This window comes from Oncorhynchus nerka, linkage group LG10 (assembly GCF_034236695.1).
Source record: "Oncorhynchus nerka isolate Pitt River linkage group LG10, Oner_Uvic_2.0, whole genome shotgun sequence".
NCBI lineage: Eukaryota > Metazoa > Chordata > Actinopteri > Salmoniformes > Salmonidae > Oncorhynchus > Oncorhynchus nerka.
The window spans coordinates 102,963,674-102,984,348 of NC_088405.1; the positions used below are offsets into that span (position 1 = coordinate 102,963,674).

At 48.7% G+C, this 20,675-nt stretch overlaps 1 protein-coding gene across 2 annotated transcripts in view; it reads left to right on the forward strand.

The window, feature by feature from the left end:
* Nucleotides 1–393: 393 nt before the first annotated feature.
* Nucleotides 394–20,675, forward strand: part of LOC115116008 (transcriptional coactivator YAP1-like) — a 47,965-nt gene continuing 27,683 nt past the window's right edge. The window contains exons 1-4 of one of the 2 annotated variants that reach the window (XM_029644501.2): nt 394–1,209; nt 18,794–18,993; nt 19,225–19,382; nt 20,111–20,212. In XM_029644501.2, the coding sequence (XP_029500361.1) occupies nt 1,000–1,209; nt 18,794–18,993; nt 19,225–19,382; nt 20,111–20,212 (670 nt within the window). In that variant the 5' untranslated portion in view covers nt 394–999. The remainder of the gene's footprint in view (nt 1,210–18,793; nt 18,994–19,224; nt 19,383–20,110; nt 20,213–20,675) is intronic. The other variant, XM_029644502.2, reaches the window with a different exon arrangement.

The window sequence follows — 20,675 nt, forward strand, 5'->3', positions numbered from 1 at the left end:
GCATTCATTGCCATGGTTATCAACTGTACCGCAGAAATGGAATATCAATCACAGAAAATAGTTTTGTGGTGACAGCTGCAGAGAAGTACTTGGGTTTATGGCATTTTACTGCAGAGGAGTGACAGGGAGTGTTGAATTGTAGTGTACAGTCGTCCCAGGCTGTTGGCCTGGTGGTGAAGGGTCAGAAAGGGTCAAAGTAGTGGAATGGGGTGGTGTTTTTTCAAATGTATTTATAAGTGAAGGGTTAGTTGGCAGGGTAATTGTTTTCCTTTTTATTTTGTTTCACGGTGTACTGATTTACACTCCAGTGGAAGAAGAAGAAGAAATAAAGGAGACATTGCCCTCTGCTGGGAGCCTTTAACCATAGACTGTAAAAATAACCTTGTAACCCCGCCTCTCACTGGTCACATGAGACTCTAAGGCTGTAGCCTGTCCTATCGACAGTTTGGAACAACTTTGGAAAACTGAGATTTATTACCACGTAAACACCTATTTTTCACCAAATGAAACTATGTAGAGGACTTAATTTCGGACAGTATGCAGAAATCACATTTGGGAGTAGCTGGGACGGTTTTCGAGTCCAGCGGTTGAAGAAAAGCGATCATCAGACGAAGTTTCTGTAGGGGAAAAAAGTTGAGTGCAACTCGTCTGTCTGAGGTTTGTGGGACGGGCCGTCTGGCTGGCTGGATGCGTGTTTTCAGCGCCGAGGAGTTTGGAAATTCACGAAGGAAACTAACATAACTATTTCATTTGATGGTGCAGGATTATAATGTTTTGACAGTTTATTAAATAACGAATTACACAAAACACTATAAGAACTTTCAAAATTAAAATCCACAAAAACAAATTAAACTACAAAGAATATCCGTTCTTTGTAGTCAGTTTAGGGGGTCGTCTTCCATTTAACTCTGAACCATTTCTCGTTTTGGAATCATTCGTTATCATTCATAATTAACTGTTCAGTTGTTTTAATTGGACGCATCACCTCTGGAAGGCAACATGGACGCGCGACAGGGTCAGTGCGCGCCCCCGGTGGGGCAGCAGATCGTGCACGTCCGCGGGGACTCCCAGACGGATCTGGAGGCTCTGTTTAACTCCGTGATGAACCCTAAAACCTCCGCCCTGCCCCCCTCCTCTCTGCCTATGAGGATGAGGAAACTTCCAGACTCCTTCTTCAGACAGCCGGATCCCCGATCACACTCCAGACAGGTAGGTAACCCGCCTCACACACGCACACACACTCCAGACAGGTAGGTAACCCGCCTCACACACGCACACACACTCCAGACGTGGTAGGTAACACACTATTATGGTATGTATCCAAACAAGAGATGGCTACTAGAGGGCTGCTGCTAGAGGGCTGCTGCTAGAGGAGTAGCTGCTAGAGGAGTAGCTGCTACTAGAGGGCTGCTGCTAGAGGGCTGCTGCTAGAGGGCTGCTACTAGAGGGCTGCTGCTAGAGGGCTGCTGCTAGAGGGCTGCTGCTAGAGGGCTGCTACTAGAGGAGTAGCTGCTACTAGAGGGCTGCTACTAGAGGGCTGCTACTAGAGGGCTGCTGCTAGAGGGCTGCTGCTACTAGAGGGCTGCTACTAGAGGGCTGCTGCTAGAGGCTACGCACAGTTAGGAGGATATGAGGTGTTCAGAGGCTTCAGTGCAGGACAGGCTCATCATGGATGGATGGTGTTGGAGAACAGCCCAACTTTTCCACTGAGGACAGGATTTGATTTGGAAGACAAACAACTAAAGAGCTAAGAATGAGTTTGTTCCCAGCAAGGATTAAAATCACATTGATGTGATTTTTTTTGATTGTTTATGTGATTGACTACATTCAGTAATGAGGGCAACTTTAGTTTTAGAAGTGGGTGGGAGGGTAACCAGACAGGGGGTCTTGGTGTCCTCCCCCACAATTTCTTTGGTATCTGAAGCACATTTCCTGCATTTCGCATTTCTATACAATCCATTATGACCCATGGCTCTTCTAGCTGTCTCTATTTAGAACAAACAAAAGTAAGCAAAAACGCCCACAATCATCAAACTAGGTAAGAGTTCGTTATTAAATATGTTTACGTGATTGATAAGACTGAACTAGATCAAAGGAAAGTAATAATCAATATTGTGTCGTACATTTAATCAATAGCCTAACATGTGAACAGCTCTTTAAAAAGTACAAAGATCTTTTATTGTTTGTCTTTATTAAGACATCCTCTATCAAATTTCAGCCAACCACCTGCATGCCCCGCCCCCACCAGTCTAGTCAACCACCTGCATGCCCCGCCCCCACCAGTCTAGTCAACCACCTGCATGCCCCGCCCCCACCAGTCTAGTCAATACCTACATTCCCTCCCGACCCCCACCAGTCTAGTCAATACCCCCACCAGTCTAGTCAATACCTGCATGCCCCGCCCCCACCAGTCTAGTCAATACCTGCATGCCCCGCCCCCACCAGTCTAGTCAACCACCTGCATGCCCCGCCCCCACCAGTCTAGTCAACCACCTGCATGCCCCGCCCCCACCAGTCTAGTCAACCACCTGCATGCCCCGCCCCCACCAGTCTGGTCAATACCTGCATGCCCCGCCCCCACCAGTCTAGTCAACCACCTGCATGCCCCGCCCCCACCAGTCTAGTCAACCACCTGCATGCCCCGCCCCCACCAGTCTAGTCAACCACCTGCATGACCCGCCCCCACCAGTCTAGTCAATACCTACATTCCCCCGACCCCCACCAGTCTAGTCAATACCTACATTCTCTCCCCGACCCCCACCAGTCTAGTCAATACCTACATTCTCTCCCCGACCCCCACCAGTCTAGTCAATACCTACATTCTCTCCCCGACCCCCACCAGTCTAGTCAATAACTACATTCTCTCCCCGACCCCCACCAGTCTAGTCAATACCTACATGCCCTCCCGACCCGCACCAGTCCAGTCAATACCTCAACTCCCTCCCCCACCAGTCTAGTCAATAACTCAACTCCCTCCCCCACCAGTCTAGTCAATACCTACATTCTCTCCCGACCCCCACCAGTCTAGTCAATGACTACATTCTCTCCCCGACCCCCACCAGTCTAGTCAATAACTACATTCTCTCCCCGACCCCCACCAGTCTAGTCAATACCTACATTCTCTCCCCGACCCCCACCAGTCTAGTCAATACTTACATTCTCTCCCCGACCCCCACCAGTCTAGTCAATACCTACATTCTCTCCCCGACCCCCACCAGTCTAGTCAATACCTGCATGCCCCGCCCCCACCAGTCTAGTCAACCACCTGCATGCCCCGCCCCCACCAGTCTAGTCAATACCTGCATGCCCCGCCCCCACCAGTCTAGTCAACCACCTGCATGCCCCGCCCCACCAGTCTAGTCAACCACCTGCATGCCCCGCCCCCACCAGTCTAGTCAACCACCTGCATGCCCCGCCCCCACCAGTCTAGTCAACCACCTGCATGCCCCGCCCCCACCAGTCTAGTCAACCACCTGCATGCCCCGCCCCCACCAGTCTAGTCAACCACCTGCATGCTGGCCCCCACCAGTCTAGTCAATACCTACATTCCCTCCCCGACCCCCACCAGTCTAGTCAATACCTACATTCTCTCCCGGCCCCCACCAGTCTAGTCAATACCTACATTCTCTCCCCACCAGTCCAGTCAATACCTACATTCCCTCCCCGACCCCCACCAGTCTAGCCAATACCTACATTCTCTCCCCCGACCCCCACCAGTCTAGTCAATACCTACATTCTCCCCCGGCCCCCACCAGTCTAGTCAATATCTACATTCTCTCCCCGACCCCACCAGTCTAGTCAATACCTACATTCCCTCCCGACCCCCACCAGTCTAGTCAATAACTACATTCTCTCCCGACCCCCACCAGTCTAGTCAATACCTACATTCCCTCCCCGACCCCCACCAGTCTAGTCAATAACTACATTCTCTCCCCGACCCCACCAGTCTAGTCAATACCTACATGCCCTCCCGACCCACACCAGTCCAGTCAATACCTCAACTCCCTCCCCACCAGTCTAGTCAATACCTACATTCTCTCCCCGACCCCCACCAGTCTAGTCAATACCTACATTCTCTCCCCGACCCCCACCAGTCTAGTCAATACCTACATTCTCTCCCCGACCCCCACCCGTCTAGTCAATACCTACATTCTCTCCCGACCCCCACCAGTCTAGTCAATACCTACATTCTCTCCCCCGACCCCCACCAGTCCAGTCAATACCTACATTCTCTCCCGACCCCCACCAGTCCAGTCAATACCTACATTCTCTCCCGACCCGCACCAGTCCAGTCAATACCTACATTCTCTCCCGACCCGCACCAGTCCAGTCAATAACTAAAATCTCTCCCGGGCCCCACCAGTCCAGTAGATACCTACATTCTCTCTCCGACCCCCACCAGTCTAGTCAATAACTAAATTCTCTCCCGCCCCCACCAGTCAAGTCAATACCTACATTCCCTCCCCGACCCCACCAGTCTAGTCAATACCTCAACTCCCTCCCCCACCAGTCTAGTCAATACCTACATTCTCTCTCCGACCCGCACCAGTCCAGTCAATACCTACATTCTCTCTCCGACCCCCACCAGTCTAGTCAATACCTACATTCTCTCCCCGACCCCCACCAGTCTAGTCAATACCTACATTCCTCCCCGACCCCCACCAGTCTAGTCAATAACTACATTCTCTCCCGACCCCCACCAGTCTAGTCAATACCTACATGCCCTCCCGACCCACACCAGTCCAGTCAATACCTCAACTCCCTCCCCCACCAGTCTAGTCAATACCTACATTCTCTCCCCCCGACCCCCACCAGTCTAGTCAATACCTACATTCTCTCCCCGACCCCCACCAGTCTAGTCAATACCTACATTCTCTCCCGACCCCCACCCGTCTAGTCAATACCTACATTCTCTCCCCGACCCCCACCAGTCCAGTCAATACCTACATTCTCTCCCCGACCCCCACCAGTCCAGTCAATACCTACATTCTCTCCCGACCCGCACCAGTCCAGTCAATACCTACATTCTCTCCCCCGACCCGCACCAGTCCAGTCAATAACTAAAATCTCTCCCGGGCCCCACCAGTCCAGTAGATACCTACATTCTCTCTCCGACCCCCACCAGTCTAGTCAATAACTAAATTCTCTCCCGGCCCCCACCAGTCAAGTCAATACCTACATTCCCTCCCCGACCCCCACCAGTCTAGTCAATACCTCAACTCCCTCCCCCACCAGTCTAGTCAATACCTACATTCTCTCTCCGACCCGCACCAGTCCAGTCAATACCTACATTCTCTCTCCGACCCCCACCAGTCTAGTCAATACCTACATTCTCTCCCCGACCCCACCAGTCTAGTCAATACCTACATTCCCTCCCCGACCCCCACCAGTCTAGTCAATAACTACATTCTCTCCCGACCCCCACCAGTCTAGTCAATACCTACATGCCCTCCCGACCCACACCAGTCCAGTCAATACCTCAACTCCCTCCCCCACCAGTCTAGTCAATACCTACATTCTCTCCCCCGACCCCCACCAGTCTAGTCAATACCTACATTCTCTCCCCGACCCCCACCAGTCTAGTCAATACCTACATTCTCTCCCCCGACCCCCACCCGTCTAGTCAATACCTACATTCTCTCCCGACCCCCACCAGTCTAGTCAATACCTACATTCTCTCCCCGACCCCCACCAGTCCAGTCAATACCTACATTCTCTCCCCCGACCCCCACCAGTCCAGTCAATACCTACATTCTCTCCCCGACCCGCACCAGTCCAGTCAATACCTACATTCTCTCCCCGACCCGCACCAGTCCAGTCAATAACTAAAATCTCTCCCCGGGCCCCACCAGTCCAGTAGATACCTACATTCTCTCTCCGACCCCCACCAGTCTAGTCAATAACTAAATTCTCTCCCGGCCCCCACCAGTCAAGTCAATAACTCAATTCTCTCCCCGACCCCCACCAGTCTAGTCAATACCTCAACTCCCTCCCTGACCAGTCTAGTCAATACCTCAACTCCCTCCCTGACCAGTCTAGTCAATACCTCAACTCCCTCCCTGACCAGTCTAGTCAATACCTCAACTCCATCCCTGACCAGTCTAGTCAATACCTCAACTCCATCCCTGACCAGTCTAGTCAATACCTCAACTCCCTCCCTGACCAGTCTAGTCAATACCTCAACTCCCTCCCTGACCAGTCTAGTCAATACCTCAACTCCCTCCCTGACCAGTCTAGTCAATACCTCAACTCCATCCCTGACCAGTCTAGTCAATACCTCAACTCCCTCCCTGACCAGTCTAGTCAATACCTCAACTCCCTCCCTGACCAGTCTAGTCAATACCTCAACTCCATCCCTGACCAGTCTAGTCAATACCTCAACTCCCTCCCTGACCAGTCTAGTCAATACCTCAACTCCATCCCTGAACAGTCTAGTCAATACCTCAACTCCATCCCTGACCAGTCTAGTCAATACCTCAACTCCCTCCCTGACCAGTCTAGTCAATACCTCAACTCCCTCCTGACCAGTCTAGTCAATACCTCAACTCCCTCCCTGACCAGTCTAGTCAATACCTCAACTCCATCCCTGACCAGTCTAGTCAATACCTCAACTCCCTCCCTGACCAGTCTAGTCAATACCTCAACTCCCTCCCTGACCAGTCTAGTCAATACCTCAACTCCCTCCCTGACCAGTCTAGTCAATACCTCAACTCCCTCCCTGACCAGTCTAGTCAATACCTCAACTCCCTCCCTGACCAGTCTAGTCAATACCTCAACTCCATCCCTGACCAGTCTAGTCAATAACTCAACTCCCTCCCTGACCAGTCTAGTCAATACCTCAACTCCCTCCCTGACCAGTCTAGTCAATACCTCAACTCCTCCCGACCAGTCTAGTCAATACCTCAACTCCCTCCCCACCAGTCTAGTCAATACCGCAACTCCTCCCCCGACCAGTCTAGTCAATACCTCAACTCCCTCCCTGACCAGTCTAGTCAATACCTCAACTCCCTCCCTGACCAGTCTAGTCAATACCTCAACTCCCTCCCCACCAGTCTAGTCAATACCTCAACTCCCTCCCTGACCAGTCTAGTCAATACCTCAACTCCCTCCCTGACCAGTCTAGTCAATACCTCAACTCCCTCCCTGACCAGTCTAGTCAATACCTCAACTCCCTCCCTGACCAGTCTAGTCAATACCTCAACTCCATCCCTGACCAGTCTAGTCAATAACTCAACTCCTCCCTGACCAGTCTAGTCAATACCTCAACTCCCTCCCCCACCAGTCTAGTCAATACCGCAACTCCCTCCCCGACCCCCACCAGTCTAGTCAATACCGCAACTCCCTCCCTGACCAGTCTAGTCAATACCTCAACTCCCTCCCTGACCAGTCTAGTCAATACCTCAACTCCCTCCCTGACCAGTCTAGTCAATACCTCAACTCCTCCCTGACCAGTCTAGTCAATACCTCAACTCCCTCCTGACCAGTCTAGTCAATACCTCAACTCCCTCCCTGACCAGTCTAGTCAATACCTCAACTCCCTCCCTGACCAGTCTAGTCAATACCTCAACTCCATCCCTGAACAGTCTAGTCAATACCTCAACTCCATCCCTGACCAGTCTAGTCAATACCTCAACTCCCCCCTGACCAGTCTAGTCAATACCTCAACTCCCTCCCTGACCAGTCTAGTCAATACCTCAACTCCATCCCTGACCAGTCTAGTCAATACCTCAACTCCCTCCCTGACCAGTCTAGTCAATACCTCAACTCCTCCCTGACCAGTCTAGTCAATACCTCAACTCCCTCCCTGACCAGTCTAGTCAATACCTCAACTCCCTCCCTGACCAGTCTAGTCAATACCTCAACTCCCTCCCTGACCAGTCTAGTCAATACCTCAACTCCCTCCCTGACCAGTCTAGTCAATAACTCAACTCCCTCCCTGACCAGTCTAGTCAATACCTCAACTCCCTCCCGACCAGTCTAGTCAATACCTCAACTCCCTCCCCCACCAGTCTAGTCAATACCCGCAACTCCCTCCCGACCAGTCTAGTCAATACCTCAACTCCCTCCCTGACCAGTCTAGTCAATACCTCAACTCCCTCCCTGACCAGTCTAGTCAATACCTCAACTCCCTCCCCCACCAGTCTAGTCAATACCTCAACTCCCTCCCTGACCAGTCTAGTCAATACCTCAACTCCCTCCCTGACCAGTCTAGTCAATACCTCAACTCCCTCCCTGACCAGTCTAGTCAATACCTCAACTCCTCCCTGACCAGTCTAGTCAATACCTCAACTCCATCCCTGACCAGTCTAGTCAATAACTCAACTCCCTCCCTGACCAGTCTAGTCAATACCTCAACTCCCTCCCCCACCAGTCTAGTCAATACCGCAACTCCCTCCCCGACCCCCACCAGTCTAGTCAATACCGCAACTCCCTCCCTGACCAGTCTAGTCAATACCTCAACTCCCTCCCTGACCAGTCTAGTCAATACCTCAACTCCCTCCCTGACCAGTCTAGTCAATACCTCAACTCCTCCCTGACCAGTCTAGTCAATACCTCAACTCCCTCCCTGACCAGTCTAGTCAATACCTCAACTCCCTCCCTGACCAGTCTAGTCAATACCTCAACTCCCTCCCTGACCAGTCTAGTCAATACCTCAACTCCATCCCTGACCAGTCTAGTCAATACCTCAACTCCATCCCTGACCAGTCTAGTCAATACCTCAACTCCCTCCCTGACCAGTCTAGTCAATACCTCAACTCCATCCCTGAACAGTCTAGTCAATACCTCAACTCCATCCCTGACCAGTCTAGTCAATACCTCAACTCCCTCCCTGACCAGTCTAGTCAATACCTCAACTCCCTCCCTGACCAGTCTAGTCAATACCTCAACTCCCTCCCTGACCAGTCTAGTCAATACCTCAACTCCCTCCCTGACCAGTCTAGTCAATACCTCAACTCCCTCCCTGACCAGTCTAGTCAATACCTCAACTCCCTCCCTGACCAGTCTAGTCAATACCTCAACTCCATCCCTGACCAGTCTAGTCAATACCTCAACTCCATCCCTGACCAGTCTAGTCAATACCTCAACTCCCTCCCTGACCAGTCTAGTCAATACCTCAACTCCCTCCCTGACCAGTCTAGTCAATACCTCAACTCCATCCCTGACCAGTCTAGTCAATACCTCAACTCCCTCCCTGACCAGTCTAGTCAATACCTCAACTCCCTCCCTGACCAGTCTAGTCAATACCTCAACTCCATCCCTGACCAGTCTAGTCAATACCTCAACTCCCTCCCTGACCAGTCTAGTCAATACCTCAACTCCATCCCTGAACAGTCTAGTCAATACCTCAACTCCATCCCTGACCAGTCTAGTCAATACCTCAACTCCATCCCTGACCAGTCTAGTCAATACCTCAACTCCCTCCCTGACCAGTCTAGTCAATACCTCAACTCCCTCCCTGACCAGTCTAGTCAATACCTCAACTCCCTCCTGACCAGTCTAGTCAATACCTCAACTCCATCCCTGACCAGTCTAGTCAATACCTCAACTCCCTCCCTGACCAGTCTAGTCAATACCTCAACTCCCTCCCTGACCAGTCTAGTCAATACCTCAACTCCCTCCCTGACCAGTCTAGTCAATACCTCAACTCCATCCCTGACCAGTCTAGTCAATAACTCAACTCCCTCCCTGACCAGTCTAGTCAATACCTCAACTCCCTCCCTGACCAGTCTAGTCAATACCTCAACTCCCTCCCCGACCAGTCTAGTCAATACCTCAACTCCCTCCCCCACCAGTCTAGTCAATACCGCAACTCCCTCCCCGACCAGTCTAGTCAATACCTCAACTCCCTCCCTGACCAGTCTAGTCAATACCTCAACTCCCTCCCTGACCAGTCTAGTCAATACCTCAACTCCCTCCCCCCACCAGTCTAGTCAATACCTCAACTCCCTCCCCACCAGTCTAGTCAATACCGCAACTCCCTCCCCGACCCCCACCAGTCTAGTCAATACCGCAACTCCCTCCCTGACCAGTCTAGTCAATACCTCAACTCCCTCCCTGACCAGTCTAGTCAATACCTCAACTCCCTCCCTGACCAGTCTAGTCAATACCTCAACTCCCTCCCTGACCAGTCTAGTCAATACCTCAACTCCCTCCCCCACCAGTCTAGTCAATACCTCAACTCCCTCCCCCACCAGTCTAGTCAATACCTCAACTCCCTCCCTGACCAGTCTAGTCAATACCTCAACTCCCTCCCCCACCAGTCTAGTCAATACCGCAACTCCCTCCCCGACCCCCACCAGTCTAGTCAATACCGCAACTCCCTCCCTGACCCCCACCAGTCTAGTCAATACCTCAACTCCCTCCCCCGACCAGTCTAGTCAATACCTCAACTCCCTCCCCCACCAGTCTAGTCAATACCTCAACTCCCTCCCCGACCAGTCTAGTCAATACCTCAACTCCCTCCCCGACCAGTCTAGTCAATACCGCAACTCCCTCCCCACCAGTCTAGTCAATACCGCAACTCCCTCCCCCACCAGTCTAGTCAATACCGCAACTCCCTCCCCGACCCCCACCAGTCTAGTCAATACCTCAACTCCCTCCCCACCAGTCTAGTCAATACCTCAACTCCTCCCCGACCCCCACCAGTCTAGTCAATACCTCAACTCCCTCCCGACCCCCACCAGTCTAGTCAATACCTCAACTCCCTCCCCCACCAGTCTAGTCAATACCTCAACTCCCTCCCCGACCCCCACCAGTCTAGTCAAAACTCAACTTTCCCCCAACACAATTTATTTCACACTTGATGTATTATTTTATTCCCAAGGGAAATGTTTGGAAACACACAGAAATGCATAGACCTACACATATACAGTACCAGGCAAAAGTTTGGACACACCCACTGGTTGATGCTTATTTATAAAACCCTCTTAGGCCTCACTCCCCTCTATCTGAGATATCTCCTGCAGCCTTAATTCTCCACATACAACACCCGTTCTGCCAGTCACCTTCTGTTAAAGGTCCCCAAAGCAAACACATCCCTGGGTCGCTCCTCTTTTCAGTTCGCTGCAGGTAGCGACTGGAACGGGCTGCAACAAACAATCTAACTGGACAGTTTTATCTCAATATCTTAATTCAAAGACTCAATCATGGACACTCTTACTGACAATTGTCTGTTTTGCGTGATGTACTGTTGTCTCTACCTTCTTGCCCTTTGTGCTGTTGTCTGTGCCCAATAATGTTTGTACCATGTTGTGATGCTACCATGTTGTTGTCATGTTGTGTTGCTACCATGTTGTTGTCATGTTGAGTTGCTGCCATGTTGTTGTCATGTTGTGTTGCTACCATGTTGTTGTCATGTTGTGTTGCTGCCATGCTATGTTGTTGTCTTAGGTCTCTCTTTATGTAGTGTTGTGTCTCTCTTGTTGTGATGTCTGTTTTGTCCTATATTTATATTGTATTTATTTTTTATTTTAATCCCAGGCCCCCGTCCCCACAGGAGGCCTTTTGGTAGGCTGTCATTGTAAATAATAAATTGTTCTTAACTGGCTTGCCTAGTTAAAAAAAAAAATGTCACTGTAACCTGCAACTTCAATTAAATGGAAGAAAAACCTACTCATTCAAGGGTTTTTCTTTCTTTTTACTATTTTCTACATTTTAGAATAGTAGTGAAGACATCAAAACTATGAAATAACACATGGAATCATGTAGTAACCCAAAAAGTGTTAAACAAAACAAAATATATTTGAGATTCTTCAAATAGCCACCCTTTGCCTTGATGACAGCTTTGCACACTCTTGGCATTCTCTCAAACAGCTTCAACTGGAGTGCTTGTCCAACAGTCTTGAAGGAGTTCCCACATATGCTGAGCACCTGTTGGCTGCTTTTCCTTTACTCTGCGTTCCAACTCATCCCAAACCATCTCAATTGGGTTGAGGTCGGGTGATTGTGGAGGCCAGGTCATCTGATGCAGCACTCCATCACTCCCATCCGGGCTAGGCCGTCATTCACACTGTGACAGTAGTTTTGATTTAGAATGGAATATTATCATGCACCTTTATCGAAACCGGGGCAACGGGAAAAAATACATGTCATCTATGCAGTTAAATAGCGAATGCCAGGCAGGCTATACTCCTGCGGTAAAGATTAGCAATGTGCTTAATATTAGGAAAGTTAAGAAATAAATATAATAGGCCCAATGACGACTTAGCAAAAATAATAATAATACAAAATAAAATAATTATATACACTGCCGTTCAAAAGTTTGGGTTCACTTTGAAATGTCCTTGTTTTTGAACGAAAAGCAACAAAAAAAATCAATTTAAAAGCGTAAAATTGATCAGAAATACAGTGTAGACATTGATAATTAGAGGTCGACCGATTAATCGGCCGATTTGACGTTTTCATAACAATCGGAAATCGGTATATTTGGACACCGATTTGGCCATTTTTTAAAATATATATTTTTTACACCTTTATTTAATCTTTATTTAACTAGGCAAATCAGTTAAGAACACATTCTTATTTTCAATGACAGCGTAGGAACAGTGGGTTAAATGGTCTAGGAACAGTGGGTTAACTGGTCTAGGAACGGTGGGTTAACTGCCTCGTTCAGGGGCAGAACGGCAGATTTTCACCTTGTCAGCTCAGGGGATCCAATCTTGCAACCTTACAGTTAACTAGTCCAACGCTATAACCACCTGCCTCTCGTTGCACTCCTGTAACGTGAATGCAGTAAGCCAAGGTAAGTTGCTAGCTAGCATTAAACTTAACTTATAAAAAACAATCAATCAATAAATCATAATCACTAGTTTAACTACACATGGTTGATGATATTACTAGTTTATCTAGCGTGTCCGGACATTGCATCTAATCTGACTAAGCATACAAGTATCTGACTGAGCGGTGGTAGGCAGCAGCAGGCTCGTAAGCATTCATTCAAACAGCACTTTCGTGCGTTTTGCCAGCAGCTCTTCGTTGTGCGTCAAGCATTGCGCTCTTTATGACTTCAAGCCTATCAACTCCCGAGATGAGGCTGGTGTAACCAATGTGAAATGGTTAGCAGGGTGCGCGCTAATAGCATTTCAAACGTCACTCGCTCTGAGACATGGAGTGGTTGTTCCCCTTGATCTGCATGGGTAACGCTGCTTCGAGGGTGGCTGTTGTCGTTGTGTTGCTGGTTCGAGCCTAGGGAGGAGTGAGGAGAGGGACGGAAGCTATACTGTTACACTGGCAATACTAAAGTGCCTATAAGAACATCCAATAGTCAAAGGTTAATGAAATACAAATGGTATAGAGGGAAATAGTCCTATAATTCCTATAATAACTACAACCTAAAACTTCTTACCTGGGAATATTGAAGACTCATGTTAAAAGGAATCACCAGCTTTCATATGTTCTCATGTTCTGAGCAAGGAACTTAAACGTTAGCTTTCTTACATGGCACATATTGCACTTTTACTTTCTTCCCCAACACTTTGTTTTTTGCATTATTTAAACCAAATTGAACATGTTTCATTTATTTGAGGCTACATTAATTTTATTGATGTATTATATTAAGTTAAAATAAGTGTGCATTCAGTATTGTTGTAATTGTCATTATTACAAATAAGTGTAAAAAAAAATCGGCCGATTAATCGGTATCGGTATCAGCGTTGAAAAATCATAATCGGTTGATAATTTTGTAAATTTCTATTGTTGGAAACGGCAGATTTTCAATGGAATATCTACATAGGCGTACAGAGGCCCATTATCAAACCAACACTCCTGTGTTCCAATGGCACGTTGTGTTAGCTAATCCAAGTTTATAATTTTAAAAGGCTAATTGATCATTAGCAAACCCTTTTGAGGCCTCCCGGGTGGCGCAGTGGTTAAGGGCGCTGTACTGCAGTGCCAGCTGTGCCACCAGAGACTCTGGGTTTGCGCCCAGGCTCTGTTGCGACCGGGAGGTCCGTGGGGCGACGCACAATTGGCACAGCGCCGTCCGTGTTAGGGAGGGCTTGGCCGGTAGGGATATCCTTGACTCATCGCGCACCAGCGACTCCTGTAGTGGGCCGGGCGCAGTGCACGCTAACCAAGGTTGCCAGGTGCACAGTGTTTCCTTCGACACATTGGTGCGGCTGGCTTCCGGGTTGGATGCGCGCTGTGTTAAGAAGCAGTGCGGCAGTGCGCATGACTTTCAATGTTCGTCTCTCCCGAGCCCGTACGGGAGTTGTAGCAATAAGACAAGATAGTAGCTACTAAACAATTGGATATCACGAAATTGGGGAGAAAAAAAGGGGTAAAAATAAAGAAAAAAAGAACCCTTTTGAAATTGTTAGCACAGCTGAAAACTATTGTTCTGATTTAAAGAAGCAATAAAACTGTCCTTCTTTGGACTAGTTGAGTATCTGGAGCATCAGCATTTGTGAAACTCGTCAATCTATTCTTGTTATGAGAAATGAAGGATATTCCATGTGAGAAATTGCCAAGAAACGGAAGATCTCATACAATGCCGTGTACTACTCCCTTCACAGAACAGCGCAAACTGTCTCTAACCAGAATAGAAAGAAGAGTGGGAGGCCCCGGTGCACAATTGGGCAAGAGGACAAGTACATTAGAGTGTCTAGTTTGAGAAATAGATGCCTCACAAGTCCTCAACTGGCAGCTTCATTAAATAGCACCCTCAAAACACCAGTCTCAACGTCAACAGTGAAGAGGCGACTCCGGGATGCTGGCCTTCCAGCCAGAGTTCCTCTGTCCATTGTCTGTGTTCTTTTGCCCATCTTAATCTTCCCTTTTTGTTGGCCAGTCTTTGCAAACTGGAAACCATTTATCCGGAGGCTGCATTCATTGTAGCTGGGGATTTTAACAAAGCTAATCTGAAAACAAGACTCCCTAAATTTTATCAGCATATTGATTGCGCAACCAGGGGTGGTAAAACCTTGGATCATTGTTACTCTAACTTCCGCGATGCATATAAGGCCCTGCCCCGCCCCCCTTTCGGAAAAGCTGACCACGACTCCATTTTGTTGATCACTGCCTACAGACAGAAACTAAAACAAGAGGCTCCCACGCTGAGGTCTGTCCAACGCTGGTCCGACCAAGCTGACTCCACACTCCAAAACTGCTTCCATCACGTGGACTGGGATATGTTTCATATTGCGTCAGATAACAACATTGACGAATACGCTGATTCGGTGTGCGAGTTCATTAGAACGTGCATTGAAGATGTCGTTCCCATAGCAACGATTAAAACATTCCCTAACCAGAAACCGTGGATTGATGGCAGCATTCGCGTGAAACTGAAAGCGCGAACCACTGCTTTTCATCAGGGCAAGGTGTCTGGTAACATGACCGAATACAAACAGTGCAGCTATTCCCTCCGCAAGGCTATCAAACAAGCTAAGCGTCAGTACAGAGACAAAGTAGAATCTCAATTCAACGGCTCAGACACAAGAGGCATGTGGCAGGGTCTACAGTCAATCACGGACTACAAGAAGAAATCCAGCCCAGTCACGGACCAGGATGTCTCGCTCCCAGGCAGACTAAATAACTTTTTTGCCCGCTTTGAGGACAATACAGTGCCACTGACACGGCCTGCAACGAAAACATGCGGTCTCTCCTTCACTGCAGCCGAGGTGAGTAAGACATTTAAACGTGTTAACCCTCGCAAGGCTGCAGGCCCAGACGGCATCCCCAGCCGCGCCCTCAGAGCATGCGCAGACCAGCTGGCCGGTGTGTTTACGGACATATTCAATCAATCCCTATACCAGTCTGCTGTTCCCACATGCTTCAAGAGGGCACCATTGTTCCTGTTCCCAAGAAAGCTAAGGTAACTGAGCTAAACGACTACCGCCCCGTAGCACTCACTTCCGTCATCATGAAGTGCTTTGAGAGACTAGTCAAGGACCATATCACCTCCACCCTACCTGACACCCTAGACCCACTCCAATTTGCTTACCGCCCAAATAGGTCCACAGACGATGCAATCTCAACCACACTGCACACTGCCCTAACCCATCTGGACAAGAGGAATACCTATGTGAGAATGCTCTTCATCGATTACAGCTCGGCATTCAACACCATAGTACCCTCCAAGCTCGTCATCAAGCTCGAGACCCTGGGTCTCGACCCCGCCCTGTGCAACTGGGTACTGGACTTCCTGACGGGCCGCCCCCAGGTGGTGAGGGTAGGCAACAACATCTCCTCCCCGCTGATCCTCAACACTGGGGCCCCACAAGGGTGCGTTCTGAGCCCTCTCCTGTACTCCCTGTTCACCCACGACTGCGTGGCCACGCACGCCTCCAACTCAATCATCAAGTTTGCAGACGACACAACAGTGGTAGGCTTGATTACCAACAACGACGAGACGGCCTACAGGGAGGAGGTGAGGGCCCTCGGAGTGTGGTGTCAGGAAAATAACCTCACACTCAACGTCAACAAAACTAAGGAGATGATTGTGGACTTCAGGAAACAGCAGAGGGAACACCCCCCTATCCACATCGATGGAACAGTAGTGGAGAGGGTAGCAAGTTTTAAGTTCCTCGGCATACACATCACAGACAAACTGAATTGGTCCACTCACACAGACAGCATCGTGAAGAAGGTGCAGCAGCGCCTCTTCAACCTCAGGAGGCTGAAGAAATTTGGCTTGTCACCAAAAGCACTCACAATTGTGTGTACAGATGAACGTGGTACCTTCAGGCGTTTGGAAATTGCTCCCAAGGATGAACCAGACTTGTGGAGGTCTTGGCTGTTTTCTTTTGATTTTCCTATGATGTCAAGCAAAGAGGCACAGAGTTTGAAGGTAGGCCTTGAAATACATCCACAGGTACACCGCCAATTGACTCAGATGATGTCAGAAGCTTCTAAAGCCATGACATTTTCTGGAATTTTCCAAACTGTTTAAATGCACAGTCAATTTAGTGCATGTAAACTTCTGACCCACTGGAATTGTGATGCAGTGAATTATATAGTGAAATAATCAATTGTTGGAAGAATTGCTTGTGTCATGCAGAAAGTAGATGTCCTGACCTACTTGACAGAACTATAGTTTGTTAACAAGAAATTTGTGGAGTGGTTGAAAATCGAGTTTCAATGACTCCAACCTAAGTGTATGTAAACTTCCGACTTCAACTGTATGTTGAAGAGGGTGGGGCTTAAGCAAAATCCCTGTCTTAACCCACAGCCCTGTGGAAAGAAATGTGTGTTTTCTTTGCCAGTTTTAACCACTTACTTGTTTTGTGTACATAGATTTTTGTGTACATAGATTTTACACCTTGTCAGCTCGGGGGTTTGAACTTGCAACCTTCCGGTTGCTAGTCCACCGCTCTAACCACTAGGCTACCCTGGATATCCCTACCAGCCAAACCCTCCCTAACCCGGGCGACGCTAGGCCAATTGTGCTTTGCCCCCATGGACCTCCCGGTCACGGCCGGCTGCGACAGAGCCTGGGCTCGAACCCAGAGTCTCTGGTGGCACAGAGACCACTGCGCCACCCGGGAGGCCATTCATGTGTATGTTTTTGATGTATGTTCTTTGTTATAGGGACAAAAAGATTGGGAAAGTGGTTTACCCATACATCTCCATTTTGGATAGATAATTCTTCGTGTTGTTGTTTGTTTAGTGTTTTCCAATTTTCTCCAGAAGTGGTTAGAGTCTATGGATTCTTCATTTACATTGAGCTGATTTCTGACGTGCTGTTCCTTCTTTTTCCGTAGTGTATTTCTGTATTGTTTTAGTGATTCACCATAGTGAAGGAGTAGACGCAGGATTTCTGGGTCTCTCTATTTTTGGTTGGACAGGTTTCTACATTTCGTTCTTAAATGTTTGCATTCTTCTTCAAACCATTTGTCATTGTTGTTCATTTTCTTCGGTTTTCTATTTGAGATTTTTAGATTTGATTTGAGAGGTCAAATATACGGTTTAGGTTTTCTACTGCCAAGTTTACACCTTCACTATTACAGTGAAACATTTTGTTGAGGAAGTTGTCTAAAAGGGATTGAATTTGTTGTTGCTTAATTGTTTTTTGGTAGGTTTCCACACTACATTTCTTCAATCTATTGTATTTCTTAATATTACTCAGTTCCTTTGGCTTTGATGCCTCATGATTGAGTATTGCTCTGTTCTAGTTGAGTGTGATTTTGCTGTGATCTGATAGGGGTGTCAGTGGGCTGACTGAACGCTTTGAGAGACTGGGTTGAGGTCAGTGATAAAGTAGTCTACAGTACTACTGCCAAGAGATAAGCTATAGGTGTACCTACCATAGGAGTCCCCTCGAAGCCTATTGACTATGTACATACCCAGCATGCGACAGAGCTATAGGTGTACCTACCATAGGAGTCCCCTCGAAGCCTATTGACTATGTACATACCCAGGATGTAACAGAGCTTGACTATGTACATACCCAGGATGTAACAGAGCTATAGGTGTACCTACCATAGGAGTCCCCTCGAAGCCTATTGACTATGTACATACCCAGGATGTAACAGAGCTATAGGTGTACCTACCATAGGAGTCCCCTCGAAGCCTATTGACTATGTACATACCCAGCATGCGACAGAGCTGCAGGATTTGTGACCTGTTTTTGTTGACTATGTTGTCATAGTTGTGCCTAGGGGGGCATATGGGGGAGGGAATGTTGTCACCTCCAGGCAGGTGTTTGTCCCCCTGTGTGCTGAGGGTGTCAGGTTCTTGTCCGTTCTGGCATTTAGGTCGCCACAGACTAGTGTTCCACATATTGGACCATCAGACCTCAATCAGTTGAACTTGCCCCTAGACACTGATCTAAATGTGTGCTTGTGTGTCTGTCTAGGCCAGTTCAGATGGGACCATCGTTGGGTCTCTGACACCTCATCATGTGCGTGCCCACTCCTCTCCCGCCTCGCTCCCCATCAATGCCCTTTCTGCCCCAGCAACCAGTGCCATGGCAACACAGCCGCTCCCTGACGACGTGCCCCTCCCTCCGGGCTGGGAGATGACCAAGACTCCCTCAGGACAGTGCTACTTCCTCAAGTAGGTATCTCTGTGTGGCAGGTAAAACCAGTCCTAAATCAGCAGGTTAAACCAGCTCCTAAACTGCAGCAGACTACGGAAGCCTGTTAGGGAAAAACCTCACGTGGAGAAACAACACTAACCAATCTGACTGGCTAACCAACAACCAATTACATGGCTCAGAAATCTACATCCTCTACTGTCTCCTAACTGTGTGTGTGTGTGTGTGTGTGTGTGTGTGTGTGTGTGTAGTCACCTGGACCAGACGACCACATGGCATGACCCCCGTCTCTCCCATCTCCAGACCAACGCAGCGGCCCACCTGCTCTCTGCTCCCCCGCCACACACACACACCCTCGCACACCCTGCACCCAACACACACACACAGAGTAACACCAGCTCCAACACAGGTACCACCCTCTTTTTCTCTCTCTCCGTCTCTGTCTCTCCATCCCTGTCTCTCTCTCTCTCTCCATCTGTCTGTCACTCTCTTTCTATCTGCCTGTCTCTCTCTCGCTGTCTCTCTCTCTCGCTGTCTCTCGCTGTCTCTGCTTGTCTGTCTGTCACGTCTGTCTGTTTGTTTGTCTCGCTGTCTCTCTCTCTCTCGCTGTCTCTGTCTCTCTTTCTCTATCACTCTGTCTGTTTCTGTCTCTCTGATCTGTCTGTTTCTTTCTCTCTCTCTCTCTGATCTTTCTGTCTCTCTCTCTGTGTCTTTCTCTGTCTTTCTCTCTCTCTCTCTGTCTTTCTCTCTCTCTGATCTTTCTGTCTCTCTCTCTGATCTGTCTGTTTCTGTCTCTGTGTCTTTCTCTGTCTGTCTCTCTGATCTGTCTGTTTCTGTCTCTGTGTCTTTCTCTGTCTGTCTCTCTGATCTGTCTGTTTCTGTCTCTGTGTCTTTCTCTGTCTGTCTCTCTGATCTGTCTGTTTCTGTCTCTGTGTCTTTCTCTGTCTGTCTCTCTGATCTGTCTGTCTCTGTGTCTCTTTCTCTGTCTTTCTGTCTCTCTCTGTCTTTCTGTCTCTGTCTTTTTCTCTCCTTAAATTTTGTATTAATTGATTATATTTCATTCTTGTTGACAGTACCACTAAAAGTAGTGCTCTCCTTTATCTCCATGCCTCCCTCTGTCCTGTGTGTCCGCTCCAGGCCCCCTCCCAGAGGGTTGGGAACAGGCAGTGACTCCTGAAGGAGAGGTCTACTACATCAACCACATCACCAAGACCACCTCCTGGTTAGACCCACACCTAGGTAACAGTAATGAGACACTGAGAGAAAGCGAGCAAGAGACAGAGAGACCCACACATAGGTCACAGTAGGAAGGCCCAAAAAAATTCAGAAATTTCCGTACAACATTTTCCATCAAGACATCTGCTAAAGGGGGCGGAGTTAGCCTGCAGAGTTCTGTCTTACTTTTCAGGTCTGTGCCCAATCTACTGCAGAGACAGCCTGCAGAGTTCTGTCTTACTTTTCAGGTCTGTGCCCAATCTACTGCAGAGACAGCCTGCAGAGTTCTGTCATACTATCCAGGTCTGTGCCCAATCTACTGCAGAGACAGCCTGCAGAGTTCTGTCATACTATCCTGGTCTGTGCCCAATCTACTGCAGAGAGAGCCTGCAGAGTTCTGTCATACTATCCAGGTCTGTGCCCAATCTACTGCAGAGACAGCCTGCAGAGTTCTGTCTTACTTTTCAGGTCTGTGCCCAATCTACTG